General features: G+C 42.9%; 1 protein-coding gene across 1 annotated transcript; it reads right to left on the reverse strand.

Moving 5' to 3' along the window:
- Positions 1–7,001: 7,001 nt before the first annotated feature.
- Hao2 (hydroxyacid oxidase 2) lies at positions 7,002–27,473 on the reverse strand. Its single transcript, XM_057793779.1, has 8 exons — positions 27,415–27,473; positions 19,136–19,274; positions 17,958–18,109; positions 16,761–17,044; positions 15,173–15,382; positions 8,919–9,077; positions 8,544–8,613; positions 7,002–7,383 (listed from the first exon to the last, which is right to left on the reverse strand). The coding sequence occupies exons 2-8, from the start codon at positions 19,264–19,266 to the stop codon at positions 7,328–7,330; spliced, it is 1,062 nt and encodes a 353-aa protein (XP_057649762.1). The 5' UTR covers positions 19,267–19,274; positions 27,415–27,473; the 3' UTR covers positions 7,002–7,327.
- Between the last annotated feature and the right edge of the window lie 344 nt (positions 27,474–27,817).

Here is a 27,817-nt window from a genome sequence, read left to right on the forward strand (position 1 = left end):
ACAAGGTTAGCTTCTCTCCCTGTTCCCTTTCCAACCTCCTCTGCCCCTCCTCTCCTTTCCTGGAACTTCAGTTCATAACGGGATCCAGTGATTCTGTTTATCTTTGGGATACTGACATGGAATTTGGGTTTAAATAGAGGAAGAACTGGGATAGGGGATAATATGAATGCATAATTAACGAACAGTCTTGGTCAAGATGTGGTCCTGGCCATGATTATCCTAGCTCCAGTTCCACAGGGTAGTCTGAGGTGTGTGCATTGCTTGATCAGACAGGGTGTCTTAGGTGTCTTCAGGGCACGGTTACTTCTGCTCCAGGTTATAGCCTTTTCATGGGTAACTGCCCTCATATCAGGGTAGAGGGACTCTCGGAGAACACCTCTAAATTTTGCTCCCTAAAGAAACAACAGGATTGCCTACTCTGGTCCTGGGTCAAGGCTAGGCTAATATTTTGAACGGAGTAGCCGGGTAGTCACATTCTCCGCTTGGCTCTTGTTTCTATCTTTTTTATTCCTCTTCCTTAAAACATGTTTTCAGGATTGATTGACTCCATTGTGCTGTCCGGGTGTGAGGTGCAGAGCCTGTTCCCTTGAGTGTGGCAGTTGAGGAGGCGCAAGGACAACTCTTCTGTTCTTACGATTTCAGGTTCAGCTCTCCCACCTGCCCCTGGCATTGACGAGGGTGATTTCTCCCTTGCCATCACATGACAGATAAGATTGATGGGAAGAATCTCCCCTGCCATGTGACAGATGAGTAACAGGGACAGCTCTCCCATGCTCACAGCTTTGGGGTTGGCTCAGCCGCACCTCCACATTGATCATTAATCAAGTGGCGGCATGGGTAGGGAAAGACACCTTCCCCCACCCCTACCCTACCATCCATCAATGCCTCAGGCTGGTGGGAGAGCTGCCTCTGTTCCCCACCGGCTGCAACACCTGGGAGAGCAGGCCCCGTACCACACCTGGGCAACACAGGGAGCCATGTTGGCAGAGGTGTGGGTGAGCCAGCCCTGTAGTCGTGAGCATGGGAGAGCTGTCGCTATTACTCATCAGAGATGTGGCAGGGAAGATGCTTCCCGTCAAAGCCTAAGGCAAGTGGAGAGCTGGCCCTGAGGTCAAGAGCTGGAGAGCTGTTCCCACCCCTCACTGACTGCAGCACTAGGAAAAGTAACCCCGACACTATGCCTGCACAGCTCAGTGGAGCTCTCCGTGAAGGTGTAGGTTAGGGAGAACCAACCCTGAAGACTTGAAAGCAAGAGAACTGCCCCAGCCCGTTGCTCATCACTGCAAGGGGTGAACTAGCCAGGGCAAAGTAGGAGAGCTCACCACAGTGGTGAGGACAGGGGAAAGCTGGTGGGCTCGTGGGCTGACCAGGAATAAGAGTTGGCCCACCCCAACATTCACACCATCAGTGATCTGCTACAGCACATGAAGGGACTGGTCCTGTAGACCCAAAATTGCAGGATTTCCACAACACAGGGCCACAACAGAATAACCAAGAGGAGTTCCAATGAGGTTCCAGTATGGATAATGTGACGAAATCAGAGGTCTTGAACCAGACCAATGACTCTTTGCAATGAGAATTTGCAAGTAAAGATGTATGGCTCAAAGGGTAAACTGTGTGACTCTCTGTTTCACACTGCAGCTTCCATGGAGGGATTGATTTTTCTTTTCTTTCCTTTTTGTCCTTTTCTTCTCTTAAATTTTATTTCATTTTATTTTGAGGGGAGGTTGCAAGGGCAGAGGGCAGATACGAAGGGATGGAGAAATGAATGGGATGGAGATGTATGATGTGAAAGGCACAAAGAATAAGTAAAAAAGAAAGTTAAAAATATTTTCAGAGACTGGAGCTATGGCTCCCGGATTAAGGGAATGCTGTTTATTGCTCTTGCAAACACTAGAGCTTGCTTCTCAACCCCTATGTCTGGTGACTCACAACCACCAGTACCTCCAGGTCTAAAGACTCCAACATCCTCCTCTGGCCTCCATGGGCACCTGCACTCATGTACATGGACACACGTAGATATGCACAATTAAAAATTTAATAATGAAGCAAAATCTTTCAAGAATATTTTTAGCAAAATATTATTTACAAAGCTTTTATCGTGTTTTTCTTTAGGTAACTTTATTGACATAATTTATGTACCAAATGATTCATAATTAAAAGTACAAAATTCAAAGTTTTTTTTTTTTTATATCTATGGTTGTGACTATCAGCACTCCATAAATTAGGATGCTTCTCACCCATGGAAATGACACACACCCATAAGTAGCTGCTACTTGCTCCCCATTTCCATCCCTACCAGGCGAATGTTGTCTCCATGGTTTTGTCTGCTTGGACATTTCATATTAAAGGGATTTATACAGTATTTGTTTATTTTGCCAACTTCTTTTGTTTAGTGTAATTTTTAAGGTTTACCCAGGTTGTAGCATATTTCAGTACGTTTTTCTTTTTTCTTTTTTGAGAATACTTTAGAGATGAGAAAAAAAAAACACAAAGAAGAAAAGTAAAAAGCAAAGTCTCATTGCAAGATAGCATTGCTCACACATGGGTGTGCCTCTTTCTCACCTCTTGGGTGAGTTTGTGGACTTGTGCACGTGCATTTGTATTTGTGTGGGTGTGTTGCACTGAGATAATGGCAGATAGAGTGTTATATCCTGCTTGTGGCACCTGGATATACTTAAAAGTAGTTTCTCGCTGGGCGGTGGTGGTGAATGCCTTTAATCCCAACCCTCTAGAGACAAAGGCAGGTGGAGCTCTGTGATTCCCAGGCCAGCCTGGTCGATAAAGTGAGCTCTAGGACAGACAGGGCTACACAGAGCAACCCTATCTCAGAAAAGATAAACAAGAGCAAAAAAGTGGCTTCACATAGTATTGGTATTCTTTGATAGCATGATCTTGTGACAGTCCCTCACCTCAATATACTACAAGTAACAACTTTTTCTTTAGTGTTGAAAGTTTAGCTGATTTTTTTCATATTCTTACTATTAAATAATTATAAATAATATTGAATTGACCTCACGAGAAGTTTGAAAGAAAACACACACACAGGTATGATCTATATATGCCAATATTCTGATTCTTCTAATTCCACTCTTTTGAAAAGAAGACATGTCATGTCTTCCAGTCACTTACCTTCCCTTCTTGTGGATTTCTTTTGAGTTATAAAGCACATTAAGCCTCCACTAAACCTAGTTCAAACGAGGTTCTCGACAACCACAGCTAGTTTTGTAAATAAACAGTTGTAGCCATTAGGTGTTGGTGAAGCTATGGGGAGACAAGTTTTCGATTTGTGGGAACTGAAATTGAAGCAAGTCTGTGTCTGACAAAAATAATTTAAATAGTCACCTACTTGACCCAAGGAGTCCACTCAAAAATATAAGGTGTAGATTGTTCGGATCAAGCCAAGAAGGACTGAAGAGGTAGCTCTGTTTTTGAGACCACTTATTGTTTCTGCAGAGGATTTGTGTTCAGTCCCTAATACCCACATGAAAGCTCACAACTGTCTGGAACTTCAGTTCCAGGGGTTCCAACGCTCCTCCTGGCATCTGGAAACAGCACACACACACAATGCACATTTATGTGTACATACATGTCACTAACATATACACATATATAAAATCAAATATTTTTAAGAAGGTCAAGAGTCATCTTGCCCATAAAAATCTTGACATGAGAACCGTAATACATATAGCATGTATTGTCATTGTGAATCAAGTATGTTACCCATGTGTCCACTGTCAGCTGGGATTGAACCCAGAACCTCATGCACAACAATCAAATGCTCTGCCACTGAACTATGTTCCTCCAGTGGGGATTAATATTTACATAGATTATTTTAAGTAACAATTTGAGTTTCAGAGAAAAATTGGGCAGGAGGTACAGGGTTCCCATAGCTGAACAGCCCATAAATGCCCCAGACTCCTCGTGTCAATATCCTGAACTCAAAGAATGCATTTGCTACATCAATGAGCCTGTACTGGCCCTCTGTTTCCAAGGTTTGGCTTTTTCCACAGTGTCAAACATTTGAAATTTTACAATATTGAGCTTTTTATAACCACCGTTTTTTCACTTACTGACGTACAAGTTTCTCCCAGTTATTTCCTGGTTTTGGTAGTTTTTTTTTTCCTCCTGGGAACTGGGTAATATCCAGGGGTACCAACATTTATCAGAGAGCTTATTAAAGAACATCATGGCAGTTACCAAGTGTGGGCAGTTGCCAATGGAGCGTCTTGCTGTGAAGACTCATGCAGTTGTTTTCTATGAATGTGGACATAGATTTAAATGTCTTTGGGTAAACACCATAGCTCGTAGTTGTCAGCTCGTTCAGATGTTTCATTTTGTGCAAACTGGCGAACTGTTTTACAGAGTGGCTGTGCTGGTTTATATGCTCACCAGCAGTACCCATCCTTGCTAAATTTGGTGTCCGTGGTGGTTGACAGAGGTTTTCTGTCCTGCCTGATCCCACAGCTGTTCAGTCCCAAAGAAACACACAGAGATCTACATTAACCATAAACTGGTTGTCTTATTAGCTCAGGCTTCTTATTAACTCTTATAACTTATATTAGCCCATAATTCTTGTCTCTGTTAGCCACGTGGCTTGGTGCCTTTTTCGGCAAGGCAGTCTCATCTTGTTTCCTCTGTTTCTGGGTGATGGCTTCAGACTGCATCTTTCCCCTTCCCAGAATTCTCCTGTTCTCGTCATCCTGCCTCTACTTCCTGCCTGGTTGCTCTGCCTATACTTTCTGCCTGGCTACTAACCAATCAGCATTTTATTAAACAAGTACAAGAAACAAATCTCTACAGGGTGAAACCATTGTCACGCAGCAGTTTGACTTTTCCATATTCCAGGAGGTATACTGTGGTATCCTATTGTTGCTTTAATCTGTAGTTCCTTAAATACGCGTGGCACTGAGCATCTTTCTATGTGTCTGTTTTCTATCTCCATACTTTCCTTATTGAAGTATCTGATCGTGTCTTTTGTCTACTTTATATCAGGTCATATTGTGATGCAGAGTACCTCTAAGTTTTAAACTGTCTCTTTCTGAGATACATTATGTATTCTTTTGAAGTGACAAAAGTAACGCCATCTTGTCGTGACTTCATTGTATATCTTCTTCCCTCTACCCTAGAACAGTCATGTTTGCCTTAGCAACACATAACCATGGTCCAGATGCATGAATAGAAATAATTAATGCTTAAAATAATCAAAAAGGGTTTAAGTAAAAAATAATTGTATGCTATGCCTGAAATAACTTTTATGTTGTAAGTAAACCAATATTGCAAGTTTACTCTGGCCCTTATCTAATATTGATGTAATTGTGTTTTTTGCTTTTAAAGATGCTGAGCCCCTGAGCTTCAGTGCCAGAGACTTTGAGTCATGAGCCTGCTCTTGGTCACTGGCTAAAACTAAAGGACCCTCATGCTCTTTATTGGCTTCGTTAGTGTGGTAGCTATATCTTTCTCAAATGAAAGGATTACCCTCTGGATCAGGGTGTCATCTTATGCTCATCTCCTGAGCAATGAGGGGCACTCAGTTGGTATTCTCTTTATGTAATCGCCTTGGTTTTTTTTCTTTAGAAGTTTCAATTTATCTGTTGGAGCCTAGAAGAAAAAATCTTTCTTTCTTTCTTTCTTTCTTTCTTTCTTTCTTTCTTTCTTTCTTTCTTTCTTTCTTTCTTTCTTTCTTTCTTTCTTCTTTCTTCTTTCTTTCTTTCCAGGACTGTGTTTCTCTGTATAGCCCTGGCTGTCCTAGAACTCACTTTGTTGGCCAGGGTGACCTTGAACGGAACTCACAGAAATCTGCCTGCCTCTGCTTCCCAAGGACTGGGATTAAAGGCATGTGCCACCTTGCTTGGCCTTGTTTCCCCACTCGAAGCAAACAAATCTACAATAACTCAATCAAACCTCCAGCTACTAAATCTGAGATTGAAGAGATGATCTATGTTGTGCCAAATTGAAGTTATTACAGAAAGCATGACTATTATCAGGGAAGATGGAGGAGATTTCACAGCATATTCAGCAGCAGGGGTGCACGAACAAGTTTTACTCATTAGTTATGAGGTAGTTAGAGGGTGAAGGTTGACTTGGCCCTCTGGCTTGCTTAGCTAGCTTTTTAAATACAGCCAAGGCTCATCTGCCCAGGGATTGCTCTGTACACAGTAGGCCAGGCCCTTTATCAATTAGTAATTAAGAAAATCCTTCCAAGACATGGGTACAGGCTAATCTGATTGAAGGAGTTCTTCAGCTGGAATTCCCTCTTCCCAGTGGACTCTAGGTCTATGTCAAGTTGAGAGCTGAAGTTAAGTACGGCAATCACGGAAGCAGATCAGTACTGAGGTCTTCTTATTCTCAGATGATGAGAATGGTGGAACTAAAGTTATGGGGATGTAAATGGGGAATATGAGAGATATGGTGCCTGGCACGCAGTTCTGTGATACAGAAAACACTGGTCCAAAAAGGGATCGAAGGAGCAAAGCCCGTCTAGACGTGGCCATATCCTCCAGGAAATGGGTAAGGCTGGTTTCTTATGTGTGAGTTTGGGTAGCAGACTTTAATCTTTGCAATTATCTTATGTCTATAAACTTTATTGAAAAGGTGTACATTCATTTGACAAAACTAATATGGCCAGAATAAAGATATTGGTGAAAGACTGGGATAGTTCATTTTAATTTAGTCACAGAGTTTTGAAAATGAGTTTCAAAATCTTCCTTTTGTTATTTTTTTTGGAGGCCAGTTACTAACTAGAATGGACATTAGGAAATAGTTCATAAAATTTCCATAATATCCTGTGTCAGAACCTTGAATAATTCAAACATTCATTTGGTCTCTGCTGTTTTATGTTTCAGACTTGACTATATGGATTAAAGTTTAAAAATTCCCAATATATCTTATAGGATGAAATGAGTAAAACGACATCATGATAACCCTGTCCCATTTCTTTTTGAACATATATTGTTATTTTAATTGATATATAGTAATTGCACACAATTATGGTACAGCATAGCATTTTATAATGTATAATGTACATAATAATCAGATGAAGATAACTGGTATGTCACATCAGACTTAACTATCTCCTTTCTTGCTGTTCCATGGCTATTTTACACAGTCAATTAATTGTTGTCAACTGTAGGTATCCATAGAACATTAGATGTTATTCCTTCATCCACATACACGATGGTGAGAGCTGTTGGGTATCTTTTCCCCATTCCTCTGTATTTTTGAGGATACAGGGCTCAAACTCCTAGATTGGATGGGGCTGAAGAAGAAAAGCCTTGGATGTCACGTTGAGGTTTTGTCTTCCCCTTGTAGGCAACTCAGTATTTCTTTATAATCTGGAAAAGCGAATCAGGTCTGGACTGATCTCGGTGACTGACCGGCAGCCTGAAAGAATCACTTAGTGAGCCTGTTGCCAGGCAGCTGAGCGGGCTTAGCAGGGAGTGGTCACTGGATGTAGATCTGATGGCCTGGATGTACGTTCCAAAGAGGAGCTGGAGAGAAGCAGCTGCCTTCACACCTGCTCCTGCACATCCTCTCTCCCCTGTGTGTGTGTGTGTGTGTGTGTGTGTGTGTGTGTCTGGGTCTCTCTCACTGTCTCTGTCTCCCCCATGTGTGCCTGTGTTCCTCTCTTTCTCCATAGGAATGGGATATGCAGCAGCTACAAGCCTTTAATCTTTGTGCTTACCTTGCTAAAGTGTTATTCATATTGAATAAGTACTGGAATTCTCATTGTATGGTTGCAGTGGGAATCAATGATCTCAAGTTACTCATAGTTTACACATAACCAGATTAAAACATAAGAACACACACACACACACACCCCTCTATTTTAGCACCAAAAACCTAACAGCATGCACTAGCCATCTTTGGTCTTTAGCTCAGTTCTAAAGGTGGGTATACTTAGACCGTGTGTACTAGTCTGGGAGGAAGAATAGACTCAAGGATACCGTAGCAGTTCGGGTGAGTTCCCTACATAGCAATTGCCTCCTAGGGAAGTTTCTGCCAAGGAAAGAGCGTTCTTTATTGGAAGACCTTAATTAGTATGTACCATGAAGATTAGAGCCGGCTTCCACATGGGGATTGAGAAAGAATCTAGACAGCAGGGCCAGCATGGTGGTTTGGGGAGCTGCGAGAAAGGGCATCAAGCAGTCCCTGGTGATGGCAAACCTGAGAGAATTTAGGAAGAGGCTGTGTGGTCCTGAATTGATGTAGCCACCTTCACCTCCATCCATATGTGCCACAAAAATGTACCCACCAAGAGATAATTTTCCTAAAAGATGTTAGGAAACGGTTAACTTTCACACCAGGGATGAGAGCCTTAGACAGCCACAGAGGGCACTAATTTAGCAACTGACCATGACCTACAGACCAGCACAGTGTTTCCACTCCCAGAGAGCAGCTCCCAATTTCTACCCTGTTCTTCCTTCAAGACAACTACAGAATCAAGGCAGGGTTAAGCAGAGTGAAGGATTTCAGCTTCTGTCTGGAAGCCAGCCACCTGAAGCTCTGAATGGAGAGCAAGGGGCAACGAACAGAATACGTACCTGAAAGGGCCATGGAAGTGTGGAACTCTGCTTTTAAAATATTTAAGACTTCCCGAACACCATGTTCGCCCTGAAAAGTAGGAGGGGAGAGACAGAGCTTTGATAGAACATTCTGACCGCCTGTTGGGGGCAAACTGTGTGTGTGGTCAGTACTGTTGCAGAGAGGATAGAATCGGTGAAAGCAGAATTACGTAGGGACTAAAAGAAAACAAAGCGGGAAAGGAAGGGTGAGGGATGGTGAAGTATGTGCAACACTGCAGAGGCCTGAAGCGGAGGCGACCCGAAACTCTTTTGCAAGTGTCTTCACTGGAAGTTGGGTGGCAGACACCCATGGGAATGAATGCCAAGTTCAGAATCTCTTGCTAGCAATCCTACCTTGTAGGTAAGGCCCCAAAGGATTGGTCTTCCAAGAAAAATGCACTTAGCCCCAAGGGCCAGCGCCTTCAACACATCATTGCCGGTTCGAACCCCACCATCCATGTACACTTCAACTCTCCCTTTGACGGCAGCCACCACTTCTGTCAGGGCATCGATCTGAGAAAGAAAGACACAAGGATTCAGGTGATTCTGCTTAGCTTCTCGTGGCGTTGTGAGATGAATGTCCTCCCAAAGTAGAAGAGGACCAGGCCATCCGAGCAAACTCTAAGTCCTTCAACATTTTCTCCAACTGTGCTTGCAGTTTCCTGAGGCCTGGAGCCTCCTGAGGACCAAAACAAGAGTCCCGCTCATTGTTCCTGCAGCCATTTTCATCTCCCCTGCAGTCCAGCTTCTGACTTCTAGCAATCCTCTCCAGGTTGGACAATTTGCGTGGTTCCTGATTATATATTCGGGGGTTGTTTTCCCAGTCATGGGATTCACCTGGCCCTAGGGAACCTGTTGTTCTTCAGATTCCTTCTCTTATCTCTGTTTCTAAGATGTCAAAGTCAGAGATGTCCTCTGCTGCTTTGACACCAAGTCTTTTAATTTTTTTTAGAAGAATAAATATGACCAGACCCTGACACTATGAAAGGAAGGCATCAAAAACTGCCCAAGTCTGAGTAAAGACATAATTTAAAAAAAAAATGAATGAAATAACTTTGTCCTTTGATGTTGGTATGGAGGGAACACAGGATGTATGCTAGACCTATGAAATAACTTGAGAAAACTCATGTCCAAGTATGATCTGGAATATTTTTATGATGCTGTAGAAAAGGAAATAAGCATATTTATAAAATCCCCTCTAGTCTTCCACAGCAGAGCAGCTGATAGTAATTGAGAAGTAGAGAGCAAAAGCCAAGAGAGATAGTGCTTGGAAGCCCAGAACTCAGGAAGCAGAGGCGAAGAGAACCAGAAATTCAGGGTCAGCCTGGGCTACATAAGATTCTCAGAACAAAAACAGGGCCTGTGAGATGTTTCAGCAGGTGAAGGCATTTGCTGTACTCACCCATAGTCGTAGACACAGGTGAGCATGCACACACAGACACATGTACACACAGGTGAGCATGCACACACTCACACACACAGGTAAGCATGCACACACAGACACATATACACATAGGTGAACATGTACACACATAGACATATACACACAAGCAAGCATGCACACATACACAGGTGAGCATGCACACACAGACACACATACACACAAGTGAGCACGCACACACATACACATATACACATAGGTGAGCGCATACACATACACACAGACACAGGTGAGAAAACACACACTAAATAAATAAATAAATGTAAAAACTAAATTTAAAAGCGAATACATGAAATAATAAAAGTAGAAATTGATTTCAGCCTAGGGCGTAGAATAGTCCATTTTTAATAAGTCAGAACAGGCCACTTACTAAATTCCTCTGAAAATGCTGTGTCTTGATTCCAGGAGGAAGTACAGAGACGGTGTTTTCTTTTCTTTTCTTTTTTTGGTGGGGGGAGGGAAGGATTTATATGACTTACATTTATTTTTCTTTATTGTTTTTATTGAGCTATACATTTTCCTCTACTCCCCTTCCTTCCTCTCCTCTCCCCTTCTACTCTCTCCCGTGACTGCCAGGCTCCCAATTTACTCAGGAGATCTTGTCTTTTTCTCCTTCCCATGTAGATTAGATCCATGTATGTCTCTCTTAGGATCCTCTTTGTTGTCTAGGTTCTCTGGGGTTGTGAATTGTAGGCTGGTTTTTCTTTGCTTTATGTCTAAAAGTCACTTATTAGTGAATACATATTACATTTGTCTTTCTGGGTCTGGGTTACTTCACTCAATATGTTTTTTTCTAGATCCATCCATAGCAAATTTCAAGCTGTCATTATTTTTTGCTGCTATGTAGTACTCCATTGTGTAAATGTACCACATTTTCTTTATTCATTCTTTGGTTGAGGGGCATCTAGGTTGTTTCCAGGTTCTGGGTATTACAAATAATGCTGTTATGAACTTAGTTGAGCACATGTCCTTGTGGTATGATTGAGTATCTTTTGGATATATATCCAACAGTATTATTGCTGGGTTTGAGGTAGATTATTTCCTAATTTTCTGAGAAATCGCCATACTGATTTCCAAAGCAGCTGTACCAGTTTGCACTCCCACCAGCAATGGAGGAGTGTTCCCTTTGCCCTACATCCTCTCCAGCTTAAGTTGTCATCAGTGTTTTTGGTCTTGGCCATTCTTACAGGTATAAGATGGAATCTCAGAGTTGTTTTGATTTGCATTTCTCTGATTCTCTGATGGCTAAGGATGTTGAGCATTTCCTTATGTGTCTTTCGGTCATTTGAGATTTGTCTGTTGAGAGTTCCATGTTAGGGGCAAGGACGGCGTGTTCTACGGAGACTCACAGAACAGGCTTACTCATCTCTTTGAAGTGTTTTCTTTTGAAGATGCAATTGTGAGGGGCCTTGCTCAGTCTTATTGATGAGACAGAGGTGTTGATAAGGTTAAAACCCAAAGCTACATTCTGGTCCTTAACCTAATCTCCTTGTTGGCTCAGCACTCTTGGCTTGAGTCACTGCTCAGAGAAAGGAGTGTTATCTCAAGGCAATCTCCACTGAGGATTTGGCTTGGTTAGTTGCGTCAAATGCTTTGCTCATTGAAAGTCAATATATGAGGAGAAATCGAAAAAAGCAGATACCAAACCCACCCATTATTAACAATGAAGCTCTATTCACTCAGCCAGTGGGCCAGATTTGTACACCAGACCCTGGAAGTGAAAGGCCCATTTCCAGTCCCCTGTTCCCATTATCATCTCCTGCCTTGAAAGGCACAGCTACACCCCTCAATCCAGCTTCACTGAGAGGCCCAGCAGAGTAAGCCTTTCTCCACACAGGCCTGGCATTCCACTGTTCTCAATAGGCAGGGCCTGCTAGGGAAGGAGTGATGGGCAACTAAAGTCACTTGGCTCCACAAGCCCCAGAGCCCAGCTAGAGCAGCTTTGGGATTCCCCAATCTTAGAATCTATCTTCTAAAGAATTAATCAAGAACACACTTAAGGTTTTAGGTGTGTTCGATGTATTGTTTAGAATATTTTTTTAAAACGAAGTCAGATATAGTGGTGCCTGCCTGTAATTTCCACACTCAGGAAACAGAGGTGGGAAGACAGAGAATCCAAAACTAATATGGGCTACATGGTGCAACCTTATCTCAATCAAACAACAAACAAACCAAACCAAAAAAAACAAAGTAGGAAATACTGGAATTAATACAGATGTTCAACTATAAGGGGTTGATTATATAAATTGTCCATACATAACACAACATTAAAAAGAAGAGAGACTTATGAATAAAAGTACATGGCTAATACAATGGCAACTGAATAGAAGGAAATTATGAAACATATTAATATATATATTTTAAAGCAAAAGATCTATTTTTATTAGATATTTTATTATTTCTATTTTTTGTGTGTGTTTATATTTTTATTTTACTGGAAACAAAGCCTATGAAGAGAAGAAAGTGAAAGTCACTTGATGAAACTACTATAAATTCCATTTGAAATAGAATTTGAAACTCTATTCCTTACACTCATGTAGATTTCCAACAGTTTTAACTAACATTTCCTTAGTTTTATTTATTTTCTGCATATAACTTTAGAGCCATTTTAATTTTGATTCAATTCTGCTTTTCCAGAGAGAAAACCAGACTAGCACCAATTTAAGAAATCAAATTCCAGTCTATCCTTCCTCACACTGCATCAATGGTCATACGTATATTTATTATTTTTCTTAATTTTTTATCCATTTTATATACCAACCACAATTCCTCCCTCTCTCTCACCTCCCCTAGCTCACCCCCATCTACTCCTCAACCTGACAGAGGGTTGATCTTCAAAATACATAAAGAACTCAAGAAACTAGACATCAAAATACCAAACAATCCTATTTAAAAGCAGAGTACAGATCTAAACAGAGAAATCTCAGCAGAAGTGTGGAGACCGAAAGACATGAGCCGATTCCACCTTGTCTGAAGGTAAAAGAGCTGGAGCTGATTTTTGCTCTCAATGTTATTAACAACAGGTGTGGCTACAAACGAGCGATTCTGGCCTAGGGTGTGGCTAACTGGTATTTTGAGTGTTGAAGTAGACCTGCTCCATCTGGACCAAAGGTTGGCGAGTTCAAGACTATTCCTTGCTTCATGGTCATGAAGCCTGTTGCCTTCCCCCTCCCATTTTGGAGTGAAATATACAAGCATGTGGGTAAATGAGGCGAGTATTCCCTGAGTTCAGTGTTCACCGAATGACCCTCCTGATGCTGGCCTTTGTGTTTCTTTCTTATCTCCCTTCCTCTTACCTAACATTTCTAATCCTCAAGCTCCTACCCTGGAATATACCAACCAGCTACGGCTAGGATCACAGCAGAAGTCACCCCCAAAAGGTGGTTCCCGACATAGAAGGATCTCAAATGGTTGTAAGACATTTAAGAAATTGTTCAGCATCCTTACCGGGGAAATGTAAATCAAAATGACTCTGAGATACTGCCTTACACCTGTCAGAATGACTAATATCATAAACACTGAAGACAGTCTATGCTGGAGAGGATGTGGAGTCAGGGGAACACTCCTCCTCTGCTGGTATGAGTCCAAACTGTACAGCCACTTTGGAAATCAGTGTGGTGGTTTCTCAGAAAATTGGGAATCAATCTACCTTAAGACCCAGAAATTCCTTACTTGGGCATATAGCCAAAGGATGCTTAATCATACCACAATGACACTTGCTCAGCTATGTTCATAGCAGCATTATTCATAATAACCAGAACCTGAAAACAACCTAGATGCCCCTCAACTAGAGAATGGATAAAGAAAATGTGATACATTTACACAAAGGAGTATTACTCAGCTGTTAAAAACAAAGACAATATGAAATTTTCAGGCAAATGGATAGAACTAGAAAAAAATCACCCTGAATGGTGTAACCTAGGTCCAGGAAAACAAATATGGTATGTACTCACTCATAAGTGGATACTAGATGTTTAGGATAACCAAACCACAATCCATAGCTCCAGAGAAGCTAGATAACAAGGAGGACCCTAAGAGGGACACACTGATCATCCTGGGAGGGGGAAAGAGATGAGATCTCCTGGGTACACTGGGGACTGGGGTGGGGGTAAAGGGGAAAGGACAGGAGATAAGAAGATGTGGGAATGGGATGGTTGGTTGGGGGAGGGATGGAGTGGGAGAGCAATGAAAGATATCTTGATAGGGGTGTTCTTTAAAAAAATCATTTCCTTTTGTTCATGGATATTTTTATAAGAGGTAAAAGGAATTGGGGAGGAAAAAGTTTTCCTTCTGTTGAATGAGAAGTGCCTTTGGGAAAAAGAGTGTAAATAGATCTTCAAAGACAAATTAACAGCTGATCTCCATTTAAAGTCTCCTTCCCTACTTCCCTTTTCTCATTTTCTCACTCTCGAGTACCACGCAGAACAGACACACATTGGCGGGCTAATGTAAGCTGCTAGAGATTTGCATAAAGGATTCGTCAGTGTGCTATGCACTAGTGAATCAGTTCATTTCAGATCCATGTTGAAAAACACTTTTGTGTCCACTTGAGGTGCTGCTCCTTCCTACATTGTATCAGATAGGACGTCTTGAGATTTCTAAAAATCCATGAAGACACATATGCTTTAATCGGATCACTGCTGGCTGATGACAGGGGCCTCAATGCCTTTTGAACATCTCATTCACTACTGCGAACTTTACACGTTAGCTGATGTCTGTAAACTCCTGTATCCTAACTGTAAAATTAGGATATATCTATTTTGCAGCAGTGCCACAGAATTTAGGTATGTGACACATACAATTTACAAAAATAGGGGGGCTGGAGTGATGGCTCAGTGGTTAAGAGCATTGACTGTTCTTCCAGAGGACCTGAGTTCAATTCCCAGCAACCACATGGTGGCTCATAACCATCTGTAATGAGATCTGGCGCCCTCTTCTGGCCTGTAGGCATACATGGAGGCAGAATGTTGTATACATAATAAATAAATAAAATCTTTAAAAAAATAGTCATGTGTACATTAGGCTGTTATTAGTTATTAACCATCCTTCAAATCTATAAGCACTAGCCCTGATAAGGGAGGACAATGTGCAGCAGATTTAGTAGGGGGCTTTGATGTAGCCATGCATAGAGCATTCAGACACACCCCTCGGAAATCACCCTACTTACTGAAGCAGGAACCTCGTCAAGCTGCCTGCCACCGTGGTTGGAAACAATGATGCCTTGGACATTGTGTTTCACTGCTAACTCTGCATCCTCTTTCGTCAAAATCCCCTTGAGGATAATGGGCAATCGAGTTATACTCTGAATCGAGAAGAGGTCATTCCAGCAGAAAGATGTAGTTGGCAAAGATGTGGGGGCAGGAAGCGTGGAATTTCTCTGTAGGGAATGGGAAGATAAATGTTAGTCCCAAATGCTCACACCACCAGAGCCACTCAGAAGATCAGTGCACTGGGGGCGATATTATTTGTAAGCTGTGAGACCTGAGCAAAGCTACCCAGCTCTGGTTCTAGCTCCTTCTTCTCACAAAAGTTGTATAAAGAAATTCTGCTTCAATGACGTGTTCACTGACCGTTAATCAATGTCTTTGTTTGATAATTATTCTAGGATATGAAGAAACAATGACAGATAAGACAAATCTATACTTTAAAAGGGTGTGGAGTTTAGTATGTGAGATGGATAAGGAAAAAAAAACAGTATGGGTCATTTTGAGATTTTCTTTCTTTCTTTCTTTTTTTTTTTTTTTGAGACAGGTTTCTCACGTAACAACTCTGGCTATCCTGGAACTTGCTTTGTAGACCAGGCTGGCCTCAAAATTACAGAGATCTGCCCATCTCTCCTCCTGAGTGCTGGGGTTAAAAATGTGCACCACCACTGCCGAGAGACTTTGACATTTTATGGTTGAGCTAAGAAAACTAATAAAACCAAAGCAATTAGAACCTTAAACTAGGCATTGCCTTTTATCTGGCCTTGGCTCTCAGCATGCAGCAGATATCCTTAAATTTTGACGCATCTCTTAATCCAAGGATACCCAGAGGAATCATAGCTGCCCACAGGCTGAAAAGGCCCTTATCGCTGTGGCCCTGATTTTCACTCTCAAGGGCATGACATCTTTTTCAATAGTTAGAATGTAATGAAGGAAGTGTCCCTTGTTGTCCTTTATTGAGAGGCTTCCAAAACATGTGCTGCAGTGCCCTGATGCTTCTGGAGGAGTTTGAAGTTTTCAAGGGAGCAGAGTGGGGTCCCAACTGTCTGGACTAAGCTAGCTGTGCACCTGTGCTGCAGGGTCCTCTCCCGAGAGTCAGTTTGTCTGTCTATTCCGTGCCAAACAAACACTTTCAGATACAAAATAGAAAATATTATATGACTACTTTAGTGTGCTTTCCAGTTCCTGCACAACTCTCCAAGATCCCTCCCCCCCCCCCCACACACACATACCAATCTCCCAACATCAGGCCTAGCTGAAGTCTCTGATGACAGCCTGAACAGCTTCAGAGATGCGCATTTGGTCTTCAATTCTGCCTGGAAGCTGTGGGCAGCTAAAACCAGGTATCAGGTCCCCTCCTGCTCCCCCACAACAAGGCAGGTAGGGGGAAATATTCATGGAAAAGAAGGCAGGAGGGAGAAAGGAAGAGATGGGTGAGGGAAGGAAGGAGCGAGGGAAGGAGGAGGAAGAAAAGGGAGGGACAATAAGGGGTTCTTTTTATTGTAAACACTGCTTAGAAGTAATGCCCTCCGAGTCTGTTATCTTTCTCACCTCTTCAGGTGATCGGAGGTCCATCCGCATTAAGTTTGCCACTAAATTGAGTTGGTTTCTTATGTCCTGTCGCCTTTTGGCACCTACTGGTACATCTACAGTGATCACCAAAGCTTTGAAACCCAGGGCTTCTACTCTTCGAATCAGCTGTTTGTTGAGCTCCCAATCTGACTGTACGTAGAGTTGGAACCATCGGAGGCCTCTAGGGGCAGCTGCAACAATGTCTTCCAGGGGACAGCTGGCATAAGTGCTGGTGACATAGCAGACGTTGGCTTCCTGAGCAGCTGCAAAGCAGGAGGTGGGACCCAGTTTGGAAAGCAGAGTTGTCTGAACTAGCCACTGGCCAGGTTTCCCGGTGAGTGGAGGGACTGCCCCGTTCATTCTACCTCCCCACAGGGTTTGGGTCAATAGAGAGGCCTGGTGTTGTGTTCTCTTCTGCATAGGCTACTCTGTAAATCTTGTTTATGATATTGAGGATTTTCTAACAGGAGACATCAATGAATCCCCCAGAGCTACCATTGGGTGTGCTACACTTTCGAGCAGGAAAGCAAACCTCCTAGGAATCCCTTTGTGGAAAGGAGGCGATTTAGACCTGGAAGATGCCCCACTGCGAAATCCCATGCTTTGTAGTGGAAGACATGCCTATCTGAGAGGGAGAAGACTCAGCCCCATTCCTCCTCTTCTATGTGGCTTTGTTTGTCAAATGGAAAGGTATTAATACACATCATGGCTACTGAACTATTCTTTCTCACTTCCTGCTGTCTTCATTTCAGGGTGTCTCCCCAGCAGGGTAATCTTATTATGAAGGTATATCACTGACCAGAGAATTTGGTGTAATCAAAAATTAATGCCAATGCATGTATTTTTACAATCTACATGCAATGTTATGTAATGGCTTAAGCAATCCCTTTACAATCTTTTTTTTTTTTTAAAGACAGGGTTTCTTTGTGTAGCTTTGGCTCACTCTGTACCAGGCTGGCCTTGAACTCACAGAGAGTCTCCTGTTTCTTATTTCCAAGAGCTGAGATCAAAGACATTTCCCACTTAATTCCAACAAGATTGATGCCCCTAAGGCCTTTTTGTAAGAAGTTTTGATGCTTCCTGCCACTTCTTCTGGGTGAGTCCCCCCACCCCCCAGTCTCTTGTGGCCTCCTGTGGCCTCCTGGAAAGGAAGCCTTCCTGTGGGATGATTCCTACCTCTGGCTGTGCTCCTCTCTCCATCTGGCCAGGCGATGGAGTGAAAAGCTGTGGGAGAGATGCAGATGGGGGCCTGGATCTCCTGCCCTTGGATTGTGGTCCTGGTGTCCACCACTGACACATCTCTCAGGTATCGGGGGCGGAGGCGGATTCTGCACTAGACAATGCGGTGGATTATTCTCTAGCATGGTGATGCTTTTTGCAGCTGGGACTCTGATTCCCAATGCAGGCCTAAGCAGACTTGGAGCTTAGATTTTCGTGGGATCAGTGGGCTGATCTTGAATAAGCCAGTGTAGGCTCAGGAGGAGAATAATTGCCAGGCAACCATTTGCCCCACATTAACCAGGTAACTTCTGAGATGTCATTGAACCAGAGGTCCCCCTTAGCCTGTCTTGCTCTGTTAAGAGTCCTGTTTCTGTGGCTGATTTGCCACTCAGTGCTTAGATACTTAATTTAGTCTTTATCAGCAAAGACTAGACAGGGAAAGAAAAGGAGGGAAGGAATTTTAGGCATCACAAGGCAATTGAAAGCATCCAAATCCTAGAAAACAATCATGTTATCATCCCTTCCCCCTCCCCACCCCCCCGCTGCCCCAGGAGACTAATTCATTTGACTTACATACTGCTTTAGGGAAGGTAGACTAATTCACAAATAACACCTAAAACATTGTTTTATGGCAAATGGAAACTTGGCTTTAGCTATTGTCAATTGACATATGCTCCTGCCCTTGGTTTGCAAGTCCAGTTCTCACCGGAAGCAATCTTCCATCATCCCTAGACACCCCTTGATCTTATTTTCTCCAAACTTGAGACCTTTTCCATCTTTCACATTTTCATCCTCCAAGGCGGGGAGGTTTTAGGAGTTCGAGAGCTCTGGAACTACATGCAGGTTTCCCTGCTGGGCACGCAGGCAGGTCCTGCTCCATTTTGACATGTCACAAAGTTACTGGCACTCAGAGAACTGATAACTCACTTGCCCTAGCTGTAAGACAGATTCTCTCCACAAAACATCTCCCCCGCTCCCTATGCCTCATCCCCACACCACAATAAACCAGGACAGAAGCCAGCCGAGTTCCTGTATATGCTGTGTTGCTAAAGGCAGACACTAGAATGGTCACCATCTAAGGAGCTCTCCTGCAAAGCACATCAGGGTGACAACAGAAAGGGCAAAGGGAAGACCTTCTAAATGCGGCGATGTTGTCCTCGTATGTGATGCCCTCATCAGCTGCTCCTTCAATAAAGTCCCACGACGACTTCGATAGCTGCTCACGTGCATGTGCCTTAAAGTCTGCCAAGCACACGAAAGACATTTCCGGACCTTCGAAAGACAAAACCCGAACAAACCCAGTGAGAACACTTTGGCCATAAAAGGGAGGCTAAAGGGAGACCAGAGTGTGAAGCCGTCTAGATGTAACACCTGTATTTTGGTGTTCTCTAACTGCATGCCTTTACTGCTGACCCCCCAACCGGAAGACCTCCATCCTTTCAGGGTCACTCCCAACACCTGATTATTCGTTCTTCTAAATGTCTACCATGGCTGACATGGAGATTGTATTGAGATTGTCCCACATCTTAAGAGATTACCACCCTCCTCCAAGAGTCTTGTGCCTCCTCATCTCCTTCCAGGTGGCTGGGGTCTTCCTGAAATGCAAGTTTCTTTGCGCTCCTTGTGTCTCCAGGTGCCCATTTCACCTCACTTGCCCTGACCAGGAACTGCCTCCTAACAGCCTGATTAGCTTCACGTCTCAGTGGCCTTGCTTTTATTTGGCATTCATATCACTGTTTGAAAACTCCTGTCTGAGCTGAGATCAAGTGAGAACTTCCAGGAATCCCAGGATATCTGAATTACCCAAGGTGTGGACAACGTAATGAAAGCAATTGACTCTAGTTACTTATTGCCTGGGTGATTAGGAAGTTGCCAAAGTGTCACCACCTTCTACCTCTTTGCCAAGGAGACATTTTATTCCCATTTATTGCCATCCATGATCTGAACCCTGCAAACAGTACATGGTACTTCTGATACAAACACAAAGGAGGGGCCGAGAGTACAGACTTTAGGGGGTGCCAGTAACTTCTCCAATAGGAACAAGGGCAGTGAGATCAGTAGCTGCAAAGATGCTGAGACTCTGGGGTTGGTTGCAGCATCCAGGGCTCTCATGTGAGAAGATTCTAGAAGGAAAGGAGGGGAAAGGCAAACTTTAAAGCTCTAGCTAACCCTAATGCGGGACACAATAGTGTAAAAATTACCCCAAGCCTAAAGGCAGAAACCAAAGGACTTTTAAGTTATAGGCTGAGGGGAAGGTATACTTCTCAGAAACTCACTCTTCAACCAGAATGGCAAAGGACCAATAAGGCAGATGAAAATATGGGGTGCTGAATACCTTGACTTGGGTAGAAATGAGGCAGAACTGGCCTGAGGGCAATTGGAGTAAGGAAAGAGACTGGGCAAGTCCAACAGAGAAGTACCACCTAATTCCTACCTAAGAGGCTGAAGAGAAGTTTTGTGAAAGACCAGGGTCTCAGGGAAGTGGAAGCCTTAGGTGGAGGTTAGGAAGAGGCACTGGCCTTTAGAGAACTTTGCATAGATGACCTTGTCAGTGGATGGGTGGGAAGCTACTTAGTATGAGTTAATCTGACAAAATTCAGCAGCCATAGTTAACTCAGCCCTACCTACCTCACTCACTGATGTATCAAACGAACAAACAAAAACAGTACAGAAACCCTTGGCCGATGAATTAACACCCAACTAACTTGCATTTTCTTGTTCGTAATTCTGCGTGCATAGAAAAGTGAAGATAGCAGCCCCCTAGAATGTTATTGCTCAGAAGACCTGCTTTCAAGGTTAGGTCTTGGTTTATGGCTAGCTAGAAGCTTTTATATCAGCAAGGCCTGATAAGAGAGATTTAGTGTATCTGAACTGTTTTTTTCAATGATTTATGCTAAACACATGCTTTCCTACTAGGAACCTAGGACTTTGGAATGGAAGGTGATCATATGACCAGCCCCCAACATGAGCCTGTAGGCCAATCCCGAGTGCATCTCATCATGGCATTAGAGGATTCAATGCACCTTTTGGATCTTTATACTTGTTTTATTTCTTTCCAGACCTTTCCCTGTCCTAACTTCCCTTTGCTTCTTTTCACTAAAACAACTCAAATCCTCAACTCTATGCTGAGTTCTGTGCATTCTCCTGGTGAATCCACTCATCTACGTACTATACCTCTTGGCTTTAGGATAGTACGGCACCAAATTACTGTGTAGACTGAAAATTACCTCAATTTAGAATCCCTCTGTGAGCCATGTCTCTGCTTTGACGGGGGGTAAAATTTCAGCAGATTTTGATGGTTGGCATCTTACACATTAAATGCCCATGGCCGGGTTCTTGTGAACATATCTAGCATAGAAACTGCACAGAGCTGGAGTATAATCCAAGAGAAGCAGTTCTGTTACTTGTTTATAGTACGGTGATTATGGAATTTGAAAACTGTTTGACAATGACACATTAGTCTCAGCATCCTTCAGTGTAAGCAAAGCTGTCTGTTTTCACATACCCTTCTGATCTTTCTGTCTACTAGGAGCTGTCAGCATCTCTGTTGAGCAGACAGAGGCATCAAAGCTAAGGGGCTATTAATCTCTTTCTTTTGGATTCAGACAGACTGAGGCTCAGAAAATAGAAAACTTGTGGATGATTAGACAGTAAAATAGTGCAGGGAATGACTTGGGAACTTTATCTCCTGCTAGTCCCCCAAAGAGAGATGCTCACTTCCAATTCAACAGTAAAGAGCAACATTGTCATTAAAGTATTTTGAAATATGAATTTAGTGTAAAATAAATTACATGTTAAATTACATTTAAGAAAATGTTGGAAATGAGTGACGACATGGGAATCCAAGAGCAAGGATGTTCAGGGTACCTGCTGCTTGGTTTGATGTTCAAATGCTGATCCCTGACACAAGATGCCAACCGGAGCTGACTCTCCTGAGGAGGAAGACCTTGTTTTGTTAGGGTGATAATGGGATCTGATCCATATCCTAGACCATGCGTCTTTTGCCGCTGGGAACTGGGTCAATCAACCTAGACAGAGCCTCTGAAGATTTTATGAGTTGCTGTTACTTGAGAGACTGGAGTGTCAGATTTTGCATTTGGATGGAAAACTCTGGGGTTCTCTGTGAGGAACAAGGTTAGAATCATGGGGATACTGAGAGACATGGGGTGAGAGAGTGGAGGGGAACAGTTTACCTCACTGAAGGCTTCTGTGGTAATTCAGGAACTGTCCTTCAAGGTCCTTTGACCTGGTCTCTTGGAATTTAGAATTTAGGCCAAGATTTAGAATGTCAAAGATAAAATCAAGGCTGCAGTTTGGAAGATTATAGGGTCCAAGGTTGGCTAAAACTCTGTCTCAACCTCAAGGATAGATGTTGCAAAAGGCAGGGTGATCTTCAAAGCCTTTATCCACAGCAGTTATCTTGTAAAAGAGCAGCAATAAATTCATAGCTGAGTTATTTAGGGAGAAGATAGCAGGATGGGGCTCTGCACGCTTTAGGCACAAAGCCCCCTATGATTGAGGGCTTGATCCCTTGGGGAAACAGCGTGGGTCACAAGATCACGAGGGATAATAGTCCTGAAACTAGGCAAGGGAAGCCTCAGGACAAGAAAACAGGAGAGTAACTAACAGGAGAAGGACTGGATAAGTAACAGGTCTGCCCTCAGAGTAGTAACAGCGAAGGAGTGTTCCAGCACAGGAAAACAGAATGTCACATTTCTTTGAAAATGAGGATGCAGAGGTATCTATTAAGTCAGCGGTTTCAGAGACCATAAAAGCAGTTCTGGTCGAATCTCCAGGCCCTCATGTTAAAGGCACAGGACCCTCTCAGGCCATGATGCTCATTTGTTTTATAAGATGGTACTTTCTCCCCTTCGCCCCAGTGACCCTCAACCACGCTCATTGTCTTGTACACCTCTGTCGTGTCACTTCCTTTCTTGTCCTGTGACCGTGTGCTGCCTCGGAGAGTGTGCTAGCTGGGTGTTTCTGAATTCTCTCTGCACTGCAGAGAGAATCAGTGCAACGAACTCACTGATTCATGCTTGTATTCTGCTCTAGGGGCTTGCATATCACAACTCTGGGACACGCTCACCCCAGAGCCCTAGAACACACTCTCAGGAGCATCTTTGCAGTCCTTACTTACCTTTCTGTTAACTTCTCCTTCCCTCTGTGGTGTCAGCAATTAAGATTGCTGTTCTCTGCAATCAACATTCATGAGAAATAAATTATGTATAAAATAATTTTTATTGTTCTCCGTGTTGAATAATGACTACCAACACAACAACCTTGCTTTGTAGCATTTTGTATTGCGACTATGCCCTTTTTCAGAAACTTTGCTAATCAAGTGGGTGTTTTCTGTCACTTAGAATCCAATCACTATTTTAACATCATTTTGTCTATGGGAAAAATATGTTCTGAGCTCCAAAGGAATATCTCCCAAGTAGAGCGTTGATGCCCATGTATGTTGTTAACTGTTTGCTTCCTGTAGGTATTAGAGACACAGATAGCATGTTTAGGATGTTGAGGGGATTTCCTGATTCAGTTAAGCAATGAGAGAATTTTATTGTGTGTGTTTGGAACAATATGATGGTTTCCTTACAACAGCAGCAACAACAACAACGATGATGATGTTGGCAATACATTGTGGCAGTTTTCCTAGCGCTCCGTGACACTCAGCACACTGTGTGAGTAGCTAATGTTCACTAGTGTTTCAATGCTTTTTGCCATTCTCAAAAGAAAATATTATTATCCTCCATTTTGCAAGTGAGAGAAAGAACAAAAGACTCCTTACAAAACCGCACATCTAGTAGCTAGTTCTTACTTCAGTTCCTGGCTGCTGATCACTCTGAAAAGAAGAAAATGTCTATTGCCAAAAGCGGTTCATAGTGAAGGTGTTGGCGAATACCTTATTTGTACACATACGCTTTATGTACACTTTATGTGACTCACTGGTTAGATATTTGAAATGTCATAGTCATATACAGCATCTCACTTCACCTGGCAACATCACAACTCTATCAGGAAGTAGAAGCTACTAGATAAGCAGACAAGTTGCCAAGCTACCAACTAAACAAAAACACTCATCCGGCTCCATCTCAACACCTTACAAAACCTTCTTCTGCATGTCACTGCATTTGATGCTCACTATACAACGTGATGTAAGAGTTTAATTGTAGATCTCAAAAAATGACTTTCTCCTCTTGTCCTTGAAGCCACATGGACCAGCAAATGGAGGAAACAGGGCACCTGCTGTTTAGCACGTGGTGAACTTGGTCAGTTCTCACAAACTCAAGCCACTGGGAGACGTGTCCATGAGATCGCTGCCTGGCCTCTGTTTGCTCCGGATAGGGTGTGCAAACAGACAGAAGTTACACAAATGGTTTCTCTTCATCACAGATTGAGGAGTTAGAAATCCCAAATGCTCCAAAACCTAAAACTGAGAGCCAACATGATGCTATTCCATTCCCGATGTCACACAGTGGCATGCAGGTCAAACCACAATGTACAAAATGACCTTCAGACTATGAACAAGGTACAAGTGAACTTTATTTTCAGATCTGACATTCACCCCCAGGGTGTCCTATAATACATCCACTAATATTCCACTAGTGTATCTGTATCACTTATTGCTTCCTAGACTACTAACATTTCCCAGTTGTTTAAGAAGAGTTGGGATTATATGGCTAGCTCTGCCAAACAGGCTTGGTACAGGCATGACTTGTGCTAGGTCGCTGGTAAGATTCAGTACACTTCTTTTCTGCTGCTACAGACAGCCATGAAGGGGCCCCGTCTTCCAAAAGCCACAGCTTTGAGATAAAGGCAGAGATTTGGGTTTCCAAATCTCTATTTGGAAAGGGGCAATCTTGTATGTAAGATAATTTTAAATGAACAAATCTGTATTATTTGTACATACACATTTTTGTGTTAATTCACTGATGTTCAGAATATATTTTTATAACAGCAACAAGCTTTAAACTAGATATCTAAGTGCTGTCCTAAGTACTGGGAATTAAATTGAAAAACTGTAGTTTTTCTGTCTCAGCTCTCAAGACATTCACAGCCAAGGTTGAAGATGGGAGCATTTCATCTCAGTTTAGAGATGAATATGAGTTCTTTTCTAGGGGAAGCTACTGGACATATGGGGGAAATCTCCATTGCTTCTCAAACGGGACCTCGGGTGTTGACCGCTATCATTTGTACAAGTTCTGGTAGTTACTGAGGTATAAAATCAGGACATCACTATCTACCTCAGGGTTCTCGTGAGAGCAAAAGGATTTAGTAAAATACAGAATTACAGACTGGTTCCTAGTAAAGGCTTTGGGAGATTGTATTCTGGGAAATACAAAAGAACATAAAAAAAAAAAACCTTTCCTTTTGATCTGATCCTCAAGTCATCAATTCCATTCAACTATTGGCTATCTATATGCCAATAGCACCCTGTCTTGGTTCCTGTTCTTTCTAGATCTTCCCAGATTGATCTGTAGATTTATTTGGGAGCTAAGTGCAACCCAAACAAGCTAGTCTTGTTACTGTGTGGCCAATGTTCCATTTCCTAAGCACATCTAAGGACAAGGACCTTATGGGTTATCAGAATCCTTTTACGTGAACATATTTTGATTGATTTGTCCCTAGGGTCCAAACACATTCTACCATCTCCAAGTTTAAATTAACCAGACTGAACCTTTTCTGCCCACAGACTTTTTGATGCTACAGCTTCCTCTGGCAATGCCTGAAGGGATCTCTGCCACCTATCTCGATGTTCCACTCATTGCCAAGCTCTCAATATGCCTCCCGCAAATGCCAACCCTAGGTAGAATCTCACCTGCTATGCTGTCTTCTCCCCAGGTTCCAAGCACATAGACAATAACCCAAGACAAACCTGATTCTAAGGTCTTCCAATAACCAGGAATAGCAGTATGGAGAGGTAGCCATGCAGAGCCTGGTATGGTGGCTCACTGCCCAGCGCAGGGGTAAATGATATTCAAGAATAAATATTAACCTTTCAGTGAAACAGTTATCAGGGAAGTACTAAATAACTAGTCCAGGTCAAAGTTGAGTTTGACATGATCTCGAGTGGTTTTGTAATGTTTGCTCCCCAAACTAGTTGTTTACCAGTGTTACAAGGATCCTGAAATTTGTTGTAAGATTAAACTTTGAGATAAAGTTTGCTTGTTTGCTTTCAAGCACCTGTTCAGAGATGGCTAGTGGAAAGATAGGGGTGATTACATGGAGAGGCTTTAAAAAAAAACCTGCACTGGAGAAAGGAGGCCTCTGCCTGGGAGGTGGTAGGCAGATAGGAGAGCAGATAATAGCTTCCTATGGGCAGGAAGGTAGTGAGGATCCAGGACAGAGCAAGGGAAGAACAGTGTTGAGTTCTACATACTGAACTAGACAATCAAATTAATGCAGGAGACAGGGCGAAATCATGTGTGCACAACATGACTTGGTGAAGCAGGGTGACAGATTGAAGAGGAAATGAAACTATATTCAGAAAAGAAAGGCTGATTCCCTCAGAACAGTCCTGTGGGGGGTTCCTTCAGGATTTATTGATTTATTAACTCATCGATTGCCCAGGTCCTCCCTCTCTTCTTCTACCCCAGTTGTTATGAGCTGTTTTTGTATCACGGGAGTATGTACCATTTTAAGTGGTTACAATACACCAGACACATTCTATAAATGTTTTATTTGATTGCCTCACCGGGCACGTGGTTGTTTTCCCCATTTCACAGAACAATAGATGAGGTTAATTAACCTGCTCATAATCGTCTATCAGTGTTGGGATTAATCTTGACCTTCAACTTGATGGGATTTAGGCTCACCTGGGCGATGCCCTTCGGGGTGTGTCTGTATATGGGTGCTTCCACAGAAGCTTAAGTGATGTGAAGGAATCTGTCCAGAAGGCTGGAGATCTGTGACCCCAGACTCAGTCAAACAGGGAAAACAAGTTGGATGTGTGGCTCCTGCCTGCAATGTTGGTAATCCAGTGGCCAAGGCAGGTGGGTTGTCAGAATTTCAGGGCCAACCTGGACCGCATAGTGAGGTCAAGGTTTGTATAGCAATAGTGTAAAGCCCTGTTCAAACAGAAGAGAGCAGAACAGAACAAAACCAAACCAAATGAGAGAAAGGGGGAGGGGGGAGAGGGGGAGAAAAGGAGAGAGGGAGAGAGGGATAGGAAGAGAGAGGGAGAGAGAGAGAGGACGCCAGCATTCACCATTTTGTTTCCTGGTTGTGGATACAGCGGCGTGACCAGCCACCTTCTGCTGCCACCATAATGGAATGTAACCCCCTTTAGAGAGTGATCCCAAACAAAGCCTCCCCTCCTTACATTGTTTCTGCTAGATATTTTATCATAGCAATGGAAAAAAAAAAGTGACGGACACATACACTAGTAAGCAAAATTGGGCGCTAAACCTACCTTGCTCCCCCACACGACCATAGCAAAACTTCAAGATCTTCTGATGGTCATAGCAGTGAGACCTGACCCTCTTCTGCCTCTGCAGTGTGCGAGAAAAAGAAACACTTCCTGCTGGCTTTCCCAAACTTTCCCTACTTTACCTGCTTTCCCCTTTATCTGCTTGGAGGGGAAATGATAACTTTCTGACCACTAGATGGCAATCCTATCTTAAAAATGCTTTCAAAGCAGCCTGCTGTTAATCCGGGAATTTCCCGCAGCAATTTCAGCCTTTTGTAAAGAGCTCTGGAGTATACGGGCTGTTGGCTCTGATACCTGATTACCTGGACTGTAGGCAGTGTTTTGATTGACATCTCCCATTACCTCTTGGACCACAGTCTTTTGTTCCATAAAGCAGCTTATGGAA

The sequence above is a fragment of the Chionomys nivalis genome, chromosome 18 (assembly GCF_950005125.1).
Source record: "Chionomys nivalis chromosome 18, mChiNiv1.1, whole genome shotgun sequence".
Lineage (NCBI taxonomy): Eukaryota > Metazoa > Chordata > Mammalia > Rodentia > Cricetidae > Chionomys > Chionomys nivalis.